Here is a 13,308-nt window from a genome sequence, read left to right on the forward strand (position 1 = left end):
AAACTGCAAAGCATGGCTACAAGGCAGATATTCCATAGTATAAAAACTCATTGTTCTGCCCATCTCCACTGCTTTTAGATACAGCAGACACAATGAATACATAAGCAATTAAACAATTAAAAGTTATATCCTTCAGCAGTTTCCTTAAAGCAAGATCATCTACAGAATCTCTCCCCCCCCATCCATTTAGTTTGGCCCATTTTCAAGATATATCTGGCTAATGGATGTGTTTTAATGGTTTTACAGTGTGCAAAAAAACCCAACATAAAATGAATTTGTATTTATTGAGGGAAAATAGCAAACCAATCCATACATATCAGAATGCAATTTCTTTCATAGAAATCATATCTACATCCTAAAAGCAAAAATATTGTTCACACAATAGACATACAATAAGATAGTGGAAATTTTATTATATTTATAACCTTTTTTTGGCTGTACAGCAGCAAAAAGGAGAGAGGGAGTGTACGAGATGACTTATGGTTCTGGCCCCCTCTCTGGGGGGCATCATCCACACAAATTTGTCTTTCCTTTTTGCCCCTTCATTTGGTTATCTTCTTTGTGATGTCCAGAACAGGAAAAAACACCGAACTTTTAGTTTTTTTATTTTAAAAATCTGCTTTGAAACATGAAGGCTAGCCTATATCTAAGCTAGCCTGCATGTTTAAAAACAGGTTTTTACAATAAAGAACATTATAGAAAATGCCTGCATCTAGTTCCCAGTTATTGGTGGGGGGGGGATCATAGAATAGTAGAGTTGGAAGAGACCTCATGGGCCATCTAGTCCAACCCCCCGCTAAGAAGCAGGAAATCGCATTCAAAGCACCCCCGACAGATGGCCATCCAGCCTCTGCTTAAAAGCCTCCAAAGAAGGAGCCTCCACCACAGCCCGGGGGAGAGAGTTCCACTGTCGAACAGCTCTCACAGTGAGGAAGTTCTTCCTGATGTTCAGGTGGAATCTCCTTTCCTGTAGTTTGAAGCCATTGTTCCATGTCCAAGTCTGCAGGGCAGCAGAAAATAAGCTTGCTCCCTCCTCCCTATGACTTCCCTTCACGTATTTGTACATGGCTATCATGTCCCCTCTCAGCCTTCTCTGAGAGACCAGCATGGGGAACAGGGCCCTAAGAGAGGCCAGAGAAAACAAACCTTCTGAAGCCCAAGGCAAGATATTATAATGGGTTCGGGACCTGGCAAAATTTATCTCCTCTGGAATAAACCTTAACAGCAATACGTCAGTAAAGCTATGAGTGTTGGTTCTCTCCCAAACTCACTTCATACCTGCTCACAAAATTCTACTTATTGAATGGCAAAATTGCGTTTGCAGGGTGACAAACACTAACAGTGGACCAAAACTCACTTTTGTTCAAAACAGAAGTCTTTCATCTGTATCACATTTAAGCCTAAATGTGAAAATACGGCAAAGAAGTTTGCTGCAAAACACAGCTGCTTTAAAGGTTTTTTTTTCATACCTAGCAGAAATATGTGAGAAAAGTTTAGTATGTTCATGCAGCTCTATGCACATAGAAGCTCCATTTTAGATTTTTACATTAAATCACAACCTAGCAACTATGCTGAGGCCAGCAAAAACTTGGGGAATTTGTTGAGGGCTGCACATTTTGAAAAATGTATTTAGTTTGCTGCATTATTATTTTAAAGATGGACTTAAAGCTAACCTTAAAAACTGTGGCATAGACACCGAGAACTGGGAAGCCTCAGCCCTCGAGCGTTCTAACTGGAGGTCAGCTGTTACCAACAATACTGTGGAATTCGAAGAGGCATGAAAGGAGTGCGAAAGGGAGAAACATGTCAAGAGGAAGGTCCGTCAAGCCAATCCTTGTCGGATCCGCCTTCCATCTGGAAATCGATGTTCTCACTGTGAAAGAACATGAGGGTCAAGAACAGGTCTCTACAAGTCACCTATGGAACCATCGTCAAAACCCTACACTAGGAAGGCAATCATACTCGGCCACAAGTGACAGCCAATGATGATGAATGCCATATTGCTGCAAATTCTCATCTCATTATCAGCTCCTAATATCATATTACTTTGCTATTAACTGTTTGCATATACAAGTAACTGAGACTGTAATTACTCAACACTCCAATTTTGACAAACTCTCCCATTTTGAACCAGAGATTACAATATGCATGGTTCTATAATTATTTTGCTGGCTTTGCTTTGACCACAAAAATGTGGTCAACAGGTTTTCTCCTACTCTGCCTAGCACAATATTAGTAGAAAGGTAGTATGATGCCAGGAGTGGTGAAGAGTAAAAGTGTAGTCCATTGCAGGAGAACATAAAAGAAGAACCGATCCCCTCTATCCACAGTGGGGGAAGCACCAAATATTTGTCTGTCCAGGTTAATACTGTACCTCACACTGACTTGTGGATAAGTCAGTCCTGTTTTGGGGAGGGGGGTCAATTTTTTGTTTTTGAGTATACAGTAGAGTCTCGCTTATCCAAGCCTCTGGATTATCCAAGCCATTTTTGTAGTCAATGTTTTCAATATATTGTGATATTTTGGTGCTACATTCGTAAATACAGTAATTACAACATAATATTACTGCGCATTGAACTACTTTTTCTGTCAAATTTGTTGGATAACATGATGTTTTGGTGCTTAATTTGTAAAATCATAACCTAATTTGATGTTTAATAGGCTTTTCCTTAATCCCTCCGTATTATCCAAGATATTCGCTTCTCCAAGCTTCTGCCAGCCCGTTTAGCTTGGATAAGTGAGACTCCACTGTATATGGTATTCTTTCCTCTCTCGTTTTTGTCACCTCTCATCCTCCCATGGGTTATGTTCATTTGCACTACTGCACCAGATCCTATCGGATCTCAGAAGCTAAGTAGGGTGATGGGTTATTAAATGAATGGAAGACCATGAATAGGAGTTGTAGGATATATTTTAAAGGAAGGAACCTGCAAAAAGACTTCTGAGTGATCCTAGCATACAAAAGCCTGATGAAATGGAGTCACCACATATTGACAGGCAACTTGAAGACACACACACACACACCACTGTATTTTTCTGTCATATTCTACAGTTAACAATGACTTCTCATTCCCTCATATTATATCAAATAATCTATCTTACTCAGAAAAAAACAAAGTGTTCTAGCTATTAAGATTTCTGAGAGTTGAAGGCCAAAACATCTGGGGACTCACAGGTTGAGAACCACGGTCCTAGAATTATGCCAGTAACAATAAATTTCTTTATTCAGGTAGGTAGAAATGTGCTTACTTATCCAACCAATTTGCTTTAGCATGTAGCATTTAAAACAATTAAAGCCTCTTTCCTTATGCCAGTATCTTTTGGATACCAGCAAGAAAAAAATACATCACTGCCTAGAAATATCTTTTATAATTTTACTGCTTTTTCATAGTTTTATTGCATGTTATTGTTTTACTGCACATGCACATTGCAATTTCATTACCATATTGTGTTAGAATTATGGTTCCCTATACTAATATCCTTTGGTGAAATATGGTTTCAGTAGTAGTAAAAGCACAGAAGTAGTAATAATTATAATATGGTTATGATTATATCAATAGATGATGCTGATGAAGATACAGTATTATTGTAAAGAGTTCAGCATTGCATAAATACTTCAGTTAGCTAACTTTAAAACCTACTGGGCAAGAAATTTGGTGCAGGTACAGAATTACACCATCTTCACTGTCTTTTCTTCAATCAAGCAACCATGGAGATTCCAAGCAAAGTATTCCACTAACAGGATATGCTTGCTTGTCTTTACACTAGCCACCACCCCTCTGGAACAGAGGAGCTCTCACCGCTGCAACTATACATATGTCTCTTATATTTCTTCCCCAGACCAGAATCCCAAATCACACACATGTACATACAGTTGTTTGTTTGTTTCAAAAACATAAAAGGTCAAACTATATGAATAATGGTCTTCTGAAGTCTGGTCCTTAAAACAATAGAGCGGTTTCCCTCCACAGATCTAGTAAATCTGCAAAGGATTTTTCTAAAGAATTTCGAACATGTAAATATCATGCATATGACATGTAAATCTTATTTATTTAGGAAATATATTAATTCAACATGGAAAAAAGGAAGTGCACTATAATACCCTTTCCATCTCATGTTCGGTTCGGTTCTCCTCAGAGGGAAAGTTTGCAATTTGTGTGTGAGTGCTTCTCCTATATGTGGATGTTCTCTGGATGATCAGTAAATTAGGGCTGCCTATAATGTAGAGTCCTACAGGATAGTTGTAGGGAAGGACTGAGGTTGAGAAGCTAGAATATTCCCCTTGTCACATGGCATTTCAATATATTTCCCAAATAAGTCAATATTTAATGTACATTCCACCAGCATTCTATACAAAACCTTTTGTTTTCTTGTTAGATTATAACATTTCCTGCATGTTCTTACTGCAAACCTGGAACTTTTGAAAGCAGAGTTAGGATTCTGTGATGCAATAATCCAAATACATAGGTTTTGATACACACAAACTTCTCTGTGTGATTTGGGCCACCAACCCCAAGAGCTACTAAAGTCAAATTATTGTTATACCTTCATGTTAGATGCTTCAGTTTCCAGTTTTGTAAGATGATTTGAATTATCTTCCAGTTCTTGTCGTAGATTTGTGTTCTCCATTTTTAACGCCTCTACTTGTTTTAACAACTGATCATATGACACTGCAGCCATTCTGGGCTACCCCAGGACCTAAAGCAAATAAAGAATAAATATTTGTTTTGATTCATCTGTTCCAAGAAATATGTTGAACTACGGTATGAAAGAATTTTGACTAGAAAATGTTACTTCACTTTCCATCTGAAGAATTTAATATGGTGAATTTTATATTTCACAGAAACATCTTTACTGAGCATACAATTAGATTAAACCATTTTAGATCTGATAGTCTTTTAAAAACTGATTTAAAGCTACTTTAAAAATGTAATGAAAATGCTTTCTACTAGCAAATTCTAAGGTTAATTTGACCTGGAGAAATGCCTCATTGTTTACTCAATCAGATCTTAATGCTTCTGATTCAGAATACAAAACAAATAATCTCTTATTCAGGACAAGAGCACCATTCAGAACGCAGAATCTTACTGCTTCAAATTTTAAAAAATGAGCTGCCAAGAAGCATTGCTTAAACTTTATTTTCAAAAATGAAAGCTTCAGAGCATCAACCCCCCCCCCCCCCCCCCCAAAATTATGCTAGTATACTAAGCAGAAGCTGCTTTCCAAGTAAGGTCCCACTGCATGTCTTCAAGTACATCTCAAATGCCTAGAACAGGAGGGTACATGCTATACACCAGGTGCTGTTATACTCCCATTTCTATAAGCTTCAGCTAACATAGCCAGCTGCCCATAATAATGGAAGCTAGAGACCAATAACATCTGGAAGTTGAGAAGCTCTGCCTTAAGAAACTTCTCATACTTGTAAATCCTATTCATCTCTTATTCACTCTGTTTTCTACATCAGATCATCAGAGAGAGGAGCATTAAAGTCCTGCTTCCCTCTATCATCATTTTTTTCACATGGAAAGTGACAAATATGTAGAAAAGATGAGAGAGTTTCTCTTTACATGAAAGTTTTGCATGTCAAGAGCCTTAGAAAATCAGAGATCTTGCAAACATGGAAAGTTTCTATGTGAGCAGCAATCTGTCTTTGGCAAAATCTGCCATATTGTGGGGACTTGTGCTGCTCGACTTTCCATTTGTCTAATGAAAAGCACACAAGGTTGGTAACAAGTGAATGAGGTTATCTAGAACAGGGGTGTGGAACCCTTCAGGAGTGGAAACATTAGTTCACAGAACAAATATTTTTAATGAAATGTTTAGGGTATATATATTTGTGAATGAAATCTGTTTGCTGTATTACATTTCACAAAGAACTTCATGGCTTAATATCTGGTGAATAAGAATTAACATGAACCTAATCTAGCTTCTGCTAGAGTAGAAGTTGCAAGGTCTGCAGACCAATTGTCCAGGAAACCATTGTGGCTTCATGAGTCCCCTAAAACCCCCAAACAAACAAAACCAGAAATAGCTGCAGGTCATTTGTATATCTGATATAAATATCTCAGAAGGTACTTTCTCATATGAAGAAGCAGCATGGAGTGGTGAGGGAGGGAGGGGACATGCATCTAGCCAGCCAGATCAGCTGAATCAATCCTAGCAATGATGATAGATGTCATAGTCATACTGGCCTCACACCAGCATGGTGTGGTGCTTTGACTGTGACTGGAGAGAAAAGTTTGTACCATCACTTGGGCATGTAAGCCCACTCAATATCAGAGAAAAGCAAGGGAAAACCACCAAATTTCACCAAGAAAACCTTGTGATAAATTCTCCCCAGGGTTATCATACATTGGAAATGCACTGAAGACATACATGAAGAATAAATCTTCTCATCATATGAACCTCTTTCCCACACTAAAGTCTTAGTAGCTTGACATAATAAAAAGTTCAATAGCGCCTTTTCTGCTGCTTGCCAAGAAAATGATAGCAGACTTTTTGTAGTTTGTAAAGGAACTGTACACTCTTCCTTTTAAAAGCTTGTATTAGGATTAACAGTGCTGCTGTTATAAGGATGGTTTGTAGTTGTAACTATATCTCACTGAGGAACCCTGACCCTCCATATGTTTTGAACAGGAACTCATATGATCTCCTACCATTGGTCTTGCTGGGTGAGATTAATGGAACCTTTCAACTAAAATATCTGGAAGGTCAAATTTCCTCATCCTCTTTTAAAGCCCACACCAGGATTTTAGGACAAAGTATATTAAAATGAATGAAGTTGACATATATTTCTATTACATATTCTGCTAAAGAAAATTTGATATGTTCCAAAAGGGATCTGGCTTTAGTAACTTATTAGAAGAAATTTGCGGGAAAGTATGAAGGTATTACATGAAGAGTAACATTTATTGAAAACATATCCATTCTATTTTCCCAAAAGGTTACAACAGCTCTCAATATTTTTTGTTATAGATACAATTTTAAATATAATAAGTAATGTCAGTTGGTGAGCAGTGTCATATCTAAAGTTATGCCTAAAATTAAAAACAAATATTGAAAGCTGCTGAATACTGTTCAGCCCAGCCAACTCACCTTAACTGAACATGTCAGAAATCAGTCTTCTGACCATTCCTAAACAATTCTAAGAGTTGTAACCTTGCACACCACAAAAGGTTGTGGCAAGGTAACAACTATACAACGATGGCAAATATATAGAGGTGATTGTAAGATAAAGTCTTTGACAATAAATCGTAAGATATATGGATCCTAGACTAAGCTATTTTCAAGAAAGCGAGTGGGAGGACAGCATTCCGTTTGGAAAGACTGTAATATAAATATAATACAGGATGAATACATTCACATTCTTTAGTATTTATAAAGAGGTAGGCTGCTGAATCTTACATTTGCAAGCTTTTTGAGTTAGCAGCTGATCTGAATAGATCATGCTGCAATGGTCAAGGTTGAAAATCATAAACTGGTTCAGATTACTTCTGATCAAAATGTCATAGAAACTACACAATAAATGCAACTGGTAAAAACATTTCTAGCATTCATAGCCACCTGCTTTTCAGAAGGTAGTGCCAAATCCAAAACTATTCCAAAGCTCTGCACCTGTTCAAATTTGGAATCCAAAATCCCAGTTAATCACAAGTAAGCCCCTACAGGTCACCAACCAGAAACATTTCCAATTTGTCTGAGTTCAGCTTCAGATCAATTGCCTCCTTCTACCAGAAAATCACCTCCTAGGCAGCAATTCCAGATCTTGATCAAAGAAATTTGGATCTGCATATTTCCTATCTACAAAGCAAGAACCGATCATTTTAAGCAGCTTAAGACAGATGTTATATTAAGGCTAATACTGAGTTCGGAATACCTTCCAATTCACATACGACTAAAATGGTTTCCCTATTGACCACCATCCATGCCTGAACAGACCAAAGGCAGGGGAGGGAATTACAGTGTTCCCTCACTTATCGCTGGGGTTAGGTTCCAGGACCACCCGCAATAAGTGAAAATCCGCAAAGTAGGGATGCTATATTTATTTGAATATTTATACATTATTTTAGTAGTTATACACTATTTTAAGTTGATAAATCACTTCCTTCTTCTCCCTTTGCTGCTTGGGCTCCTTTTCTCTCCCTTCGGCTTCTCCTTCCTCCCTTCCTTAGGCTGAAAATTGTATTTTTTATCATTTATAATAGTCTTTTAGAGATTATTGAAAAACCACGAAACAGCGAATCCGTAAAAAGTGAACCATGAAATAGTGCGGGAACACTGTACTAGAAAACAAAACTTGAGTGAAGTACAAGTATATGTTTAAATATAAAGGTTGATTAAAAGATCCAGTAAGGTGAGAGGTGAACTGTCACCATGACTTAAAAGACAGGAATCATCAGCCAACACAAATAACTATACTCAGTCTGAGAGACATTCCTAAACAAGTTGAAGAAATACCTGTTATCCAGGATCACCTCAAATAGCTTTAACATATTTTAATATCAATAAATTGAATAAATCCTGTTTTATTCTGTTTTATTGTTATTGTCTATGTAATTACTATGTACTATGTATGTACTTAGCATGTTATATTTTATATTTTAACTATGTTGATTGGGGTCGTCCCCATGTAAGCTGCCCCGTGTCCCTTCGGGGAGATGGAGGCAGGGTACAAAAATAAAAGAAGTTGTTGTTGTTGTTGTTATAATCTAAACAGTTGGACATTCTGTCACCACTCAAATCTTTCAAAGATAGAAAATTTATTGAAATATAAGTGGGTAATACCCTGCTTTAAGCAAGACAGAGTCATGCCTGTTTAATGAGAAATCCAGAGCTTTGATCAGACACTGCCCAGGTTTATCTGAGCTGGCTTTCAGTAGCCATGACAGGCAAGGTTTCAGATTACATATGGTGGTTTGAACAAATATTCAGTCACCTGCCAGCATGTTTTTTTAAAAAATATTCTTTCTGATGAAGAAGCCAGTAGAGCCTTGAAAGTTTGCATGATACGTTGTTGTTTTTTTGTTTTGTTTTTGTTTTGTTTTGTTGTTGTTGTTTTTTTTTTGCATTTTGGTTGGCCAATAAAGGTATCACTCTTTTGTGAGTTTTGTATTTTGTTATATTTTACTGTTTGGGCAACAGGACTACCCATGAAAAGGGAGCACTTTGGTCAGTTTTGGCAGAAGATACAGAAAAGAATGAAGGTCAAGGGCAGAACAGCCTATGGCTAGGAAATAGGATGAACACAATGTAAATTGTAAACAAAGCAATTAATCTTCATTATGAACCATAACATAAATGATGTTCTGGAGGCAAACAGCACATACACAAATTAACTGTTAAGATCTTGTATTCTAAACATGTGTTAAAGAAAGAAAATGAACAAATGGAGTAACAATGCAAACAAGTGTTAATGTGAACTAGAGCAGCTTTAATACATCCTGTTGTTCTCAATGGACACTGGCCACTTTAGAGTGTCAAGCATCAGAGATGATTTCACACAGCCTTTTGGACCAAGCCACTGTTTTAACCTCAATCTGAAAATCAGGCAGAGGTGATAAAATTATTGGCACAAGTATACTAGCTTCACAGCTGATTAAGGGGAAATACTCGGTGCTACCTTGCACACTATTTTGTGCTATCTTACACACTTACACAATCCCACCCAAAAAGGGTCTTTCAGGTGGGATTACTAGTGAAAACTGCATCACTGCTCTAAGATCAATCTGTTCATAGAATTTTTGCCCTCAGCTATTATATGAAGCCTAGAAGTTACTGAATCAAGGGCCTTGAGCTTTACACTTACACTGAAAGCAGAAGAACAAAGTCCACTGCAGACAACTCTGAGCTGGTCCTATCATTATACTATAGTATGTTGATTTGGTTTATGTGTTTTATGTAAAAAAAAACCAAAAAAAAAACCTTTTACCAAACAGGTTTCTAAGTCAAATCACAAGACCTTGTCTACTTCCATTTAAGAGGGAAAATGAACCCATTATCCCAGCAACAAGGCTAATATATTATTTGCTGCACAAATTCTCAATTCTGTGTTATAATCTGAACAAGTACACAAAAATGCATTTCCAAGGGCAGTTACGATGGAAATCTGCTTTAAATTATTGCTTATGTTTGTATATTATTGCTTAAAGTATATGTTTAGTAGTTGTGTTTTATAATTAAAATTACAGTTCCAGCATTGTAAACTATTCATATTTTAGATATGACAATGATGATAAAATGGTGCACATCTCAATAAAAGACACAGGTATGGTCTTATTTCATCTTTCAAAATTCAGAGAAAGATAACACTTTACTCTGTTAAGAGCATTTGAAGGAACCTGATGATTTCTATATTTTAGCAAAATAATTCTGATATTGTAAGAATCATGTGCAATATAACTAAATAAAATTATTCATGCACAAAATGTGACCTGAAGGTTTTTCTATTGTTGTAACAGCCATTACGTGACTTTGCTTATAATTAAACTTCATTTACAGTGCCTTTTATTTTGGTAATCTATGTATGCTGCTTTTGAAAGTTTATTCAACGCTCCTATACACATAGGCAAAGGTAAAGGTTTTCCCCTGATATTAAGTCTAGCCATGTCTGACTCTGGGGGTTGGTGCTCATCTCAATTTCTAAGCCGAAGAGCCGGTGTTGTCCGTAGACCTCCAAGGTCATGTGGCTGTTACCTTCCCGCCAATATGGTATCTATTGATTTACTCACATTTGTATGTTTTCAAACTGCTAGGCTGGCAGAAGCCTGTACACATACATCCTTTTTTATTCCAATTTTTGCATAATACAGCTTATTTAAAATATTTGGAGTTTTCATTCATTCTAAAAGACAGGTACATATGTGCCTTGGTAATAAACAAGATCTGGCTCCAGGGGACTTGATGCAATTCAACTGTTTCTGCATATGACTTCCCCACCACTCATGAGTCACAGCATTGGGTCTTCTATTGTGCTTGTCAGCCATAAATATGGTGCTGTGTTTCTTGAGAACACAAAATGTGCTACCGGTATGGTTTATGCATTTGCGGGATCCATGTGTTTTACAACATCTCCATCCTTAATTACTATATAGCCATGTAGAATTCTGCTGTTTCCAGACACATTGCAGCTACTGGCCGAGCTAGATTTCTTCAAGCAATGAGAATGGGAGAGCTCATACAGGGGGCAAGGTGATACAATTCATGTAGGCCAATTAAATTGAACTTCAGTAATCCAGTATCTATAGTTCATTAAGAAAAAGGGAAGAGTGGTCAATATTATGCCCATATCAAACGTGACTGGTACTGTATATAGATAATCCAGTGAAAAGTCCTAATCTGCCATGTTTCTCCTTAAGAAGGCATGATTCACATACCAGAAAAACAAAGAATTATATTAAGCTACTTATTACCCAAAATAACATTAGTTCAGAAGCATGAATGACCCAACATAGCAGTCTTCTTATAACAAACCAGTGGAAAATAGGTAGCATCTAGAAGTTTAATCAGCAATTGATAAGTGGTGCATAGTATTTAAACAATAAATGGATTTCTAAAATCCCACCTCAAGTTTGCTTTTAAAGTAATTTGAAATTTTGATACATTTATTTGTGTCTTTATGTCTGAATTCATATGGTTATAATTCATTTAATACATTTTTCATACATGCTCAATCATGATTACTAACAAAAGGATCTCTTGAGAAAGAAACCCTACTGAGTGCAATGGGACATACTACCAGAAATACACAGAGTGCATCCTAATTCTCCACCATTGAATTACACATATTTGAAATATTTTAAAGAAGATCAAATATCCACAGGCTCAATCCACAAGTATATTGAAGATTTCACAAATTGTACGCACTGAACAGATATGTAGTTTTTCATGCTACATTGGTTGGATCCAGCCTTAGTCACAGTGAGAGTAAAACCATTAAGATCATATGATTTTAAGATAGCTAGTCAAATTGTGATTAAGGTTGATTTCTACAATTTATCAAGAACATGAGCTAATATACTCAAAACATGATAAACCACAATATTGAAATATGTTTATAACTTGAAAAACATTCCCATAATAATTGGCAAATATAAAACACACACTTCTAAAAACAGAATAAGTGCAATGTTTTTAAAAATTGCCTGGCTAATTCTCAAAAAGACAAATCTTTTTTAAAATACCAACTGCTGCTTTAGCTATCTAATATTGATTCAAAATCTGTTTTGTTTTAATAAAATGCAAACCATAGAATTACACTGCTCCATTACTTCTAAGTCTACTGACACTCAAATAAAATTTCCATTTTCCTCTACATTGATGTATCAAAGGTGACCTAATTATTGCTTTAAGAATGCATCTGACAAGCAAAAAGAAAGGAACCATTACTTCATACATAATTTATTAAGATTACTAACAGTACCTAGGGCTGAATAACTCTCAGAACCTCTTTTGAAGATCAGTTCAGAAGGTTTGGGTGGTTGATGAATATTGGTCTCCTCCATGTCTTTAATTTTTATTTAACATTCCACCATTTGCTTTTTAGGGGTGGCAACAGCTTTATTGCATGCCTGAGTACAGCAGTGCAGCAGAAGCTCTCATCTCTATGCAGATTTTTCTTTCAGTAAAGGAGCAAAAGCTGCTGCGGTAAACCACAGAAATCCCAGCAACACACCATTCCACTAACAAAGGCACTAGGATTTTGCACCATTTTCAGCAGGGAGTCTTCATGGCTTTGCAATATCATGCATATTGTCCAAAAGCAAATCTGAACATTTCAATATTGTAATATCCCATTCTCTACAATACCTTCCTCATCCTCCCTTTACAGCCCTCGCATTGTGGAGCTGTTAGATTTAAATCAAGGCATCTCCTCTGCTGCTTTGTGTCCCTTTCTCTGGCTGCTGCTACTATGACAGGAGGGAGGAGGAGGAGGAGAAGGGAGGATTTCAATGGGCTCAGTTCTCATTCCTCTAAGCAATGAATCTGATTCATTCTTTGTTGTCCTTTATCCGTCTCCTAAGATACAATTTCCCCCTGCTTTCTATGTCCAAGCTTTAGAACAATTTCTGTGGTACAAAAGCATAGTTTCTCCCATCACTTCTCAAATTCACCATTATCTCCTCCTGCCATTCTGTCAAAAACATGGACCAGAACCCTAAGAATCTGTGCCTAGTTTCGTTCTATAGAAGCAGAAAGGGGAAGGCAGTGAGGGAGAAGCAGCCTGCATTTCCTAACATTTATCACACCATAATCAGACGGGATAACACAGTCATCTAGATACTAATCTTAGGGGCTCATTTCTAACAAGAG

At 36.9% G+C, this 13,308-nt stretch overlaps 1 protein-coding gene across 7 annotated transcripts in view; it reads right to left on the minus strand.

Annotated features, from left to right (window-relative positions):
• The window catches only part of apc (APC regulator of WNT signaling pathway), a 101,499-nt gene that overhangs the window by 60,824 nt on the left and 27,367 nt on the right, over nt 1–13,308 (minus strand). For 2 of the 7 annotated variants that reach the window (XM_008114014.3, XM_008114015.3), the window contains one exon: nt 4,546–4,698. The exons of 2 other annotated variants lie outside the window; for them this stretch is intronic. In XM_008114014.3, the coding sequence (XP_008112221.2) occupies nt 4,546–4,680 (135 nt within the window). In that variant the 5' untranslated portion in view covers nt 4,681–4,698. Of the gene's footprint in view, nt 1–1,673; nt 1,914–4,545; nt 4,699–12,418; nt 12,741–12,804; nt 13,293–13,308 lie in introns of those variants that run through there. 3 more of the 7 variants (XM_062972178.1, XM_062972179.1, XM_062972180.1) reach the window with 3 other exon arrangements.

The sequence above is a fragment of the Anolis carolinensis genome, chromosome 2 (assembly GCF_035594765.1).
Source record: "Anolis carolinensis isolate JA03-04 chromosome 2, rAnoCar3.1.pri, whole genome shotgun sequence".
Classification (NCBI taxonomy): Eukaryota; Metazoa; Chordata; class Lepidosauria; order Squamata; family Dactyloidae; genus Anolis; species Anolis carolinensis.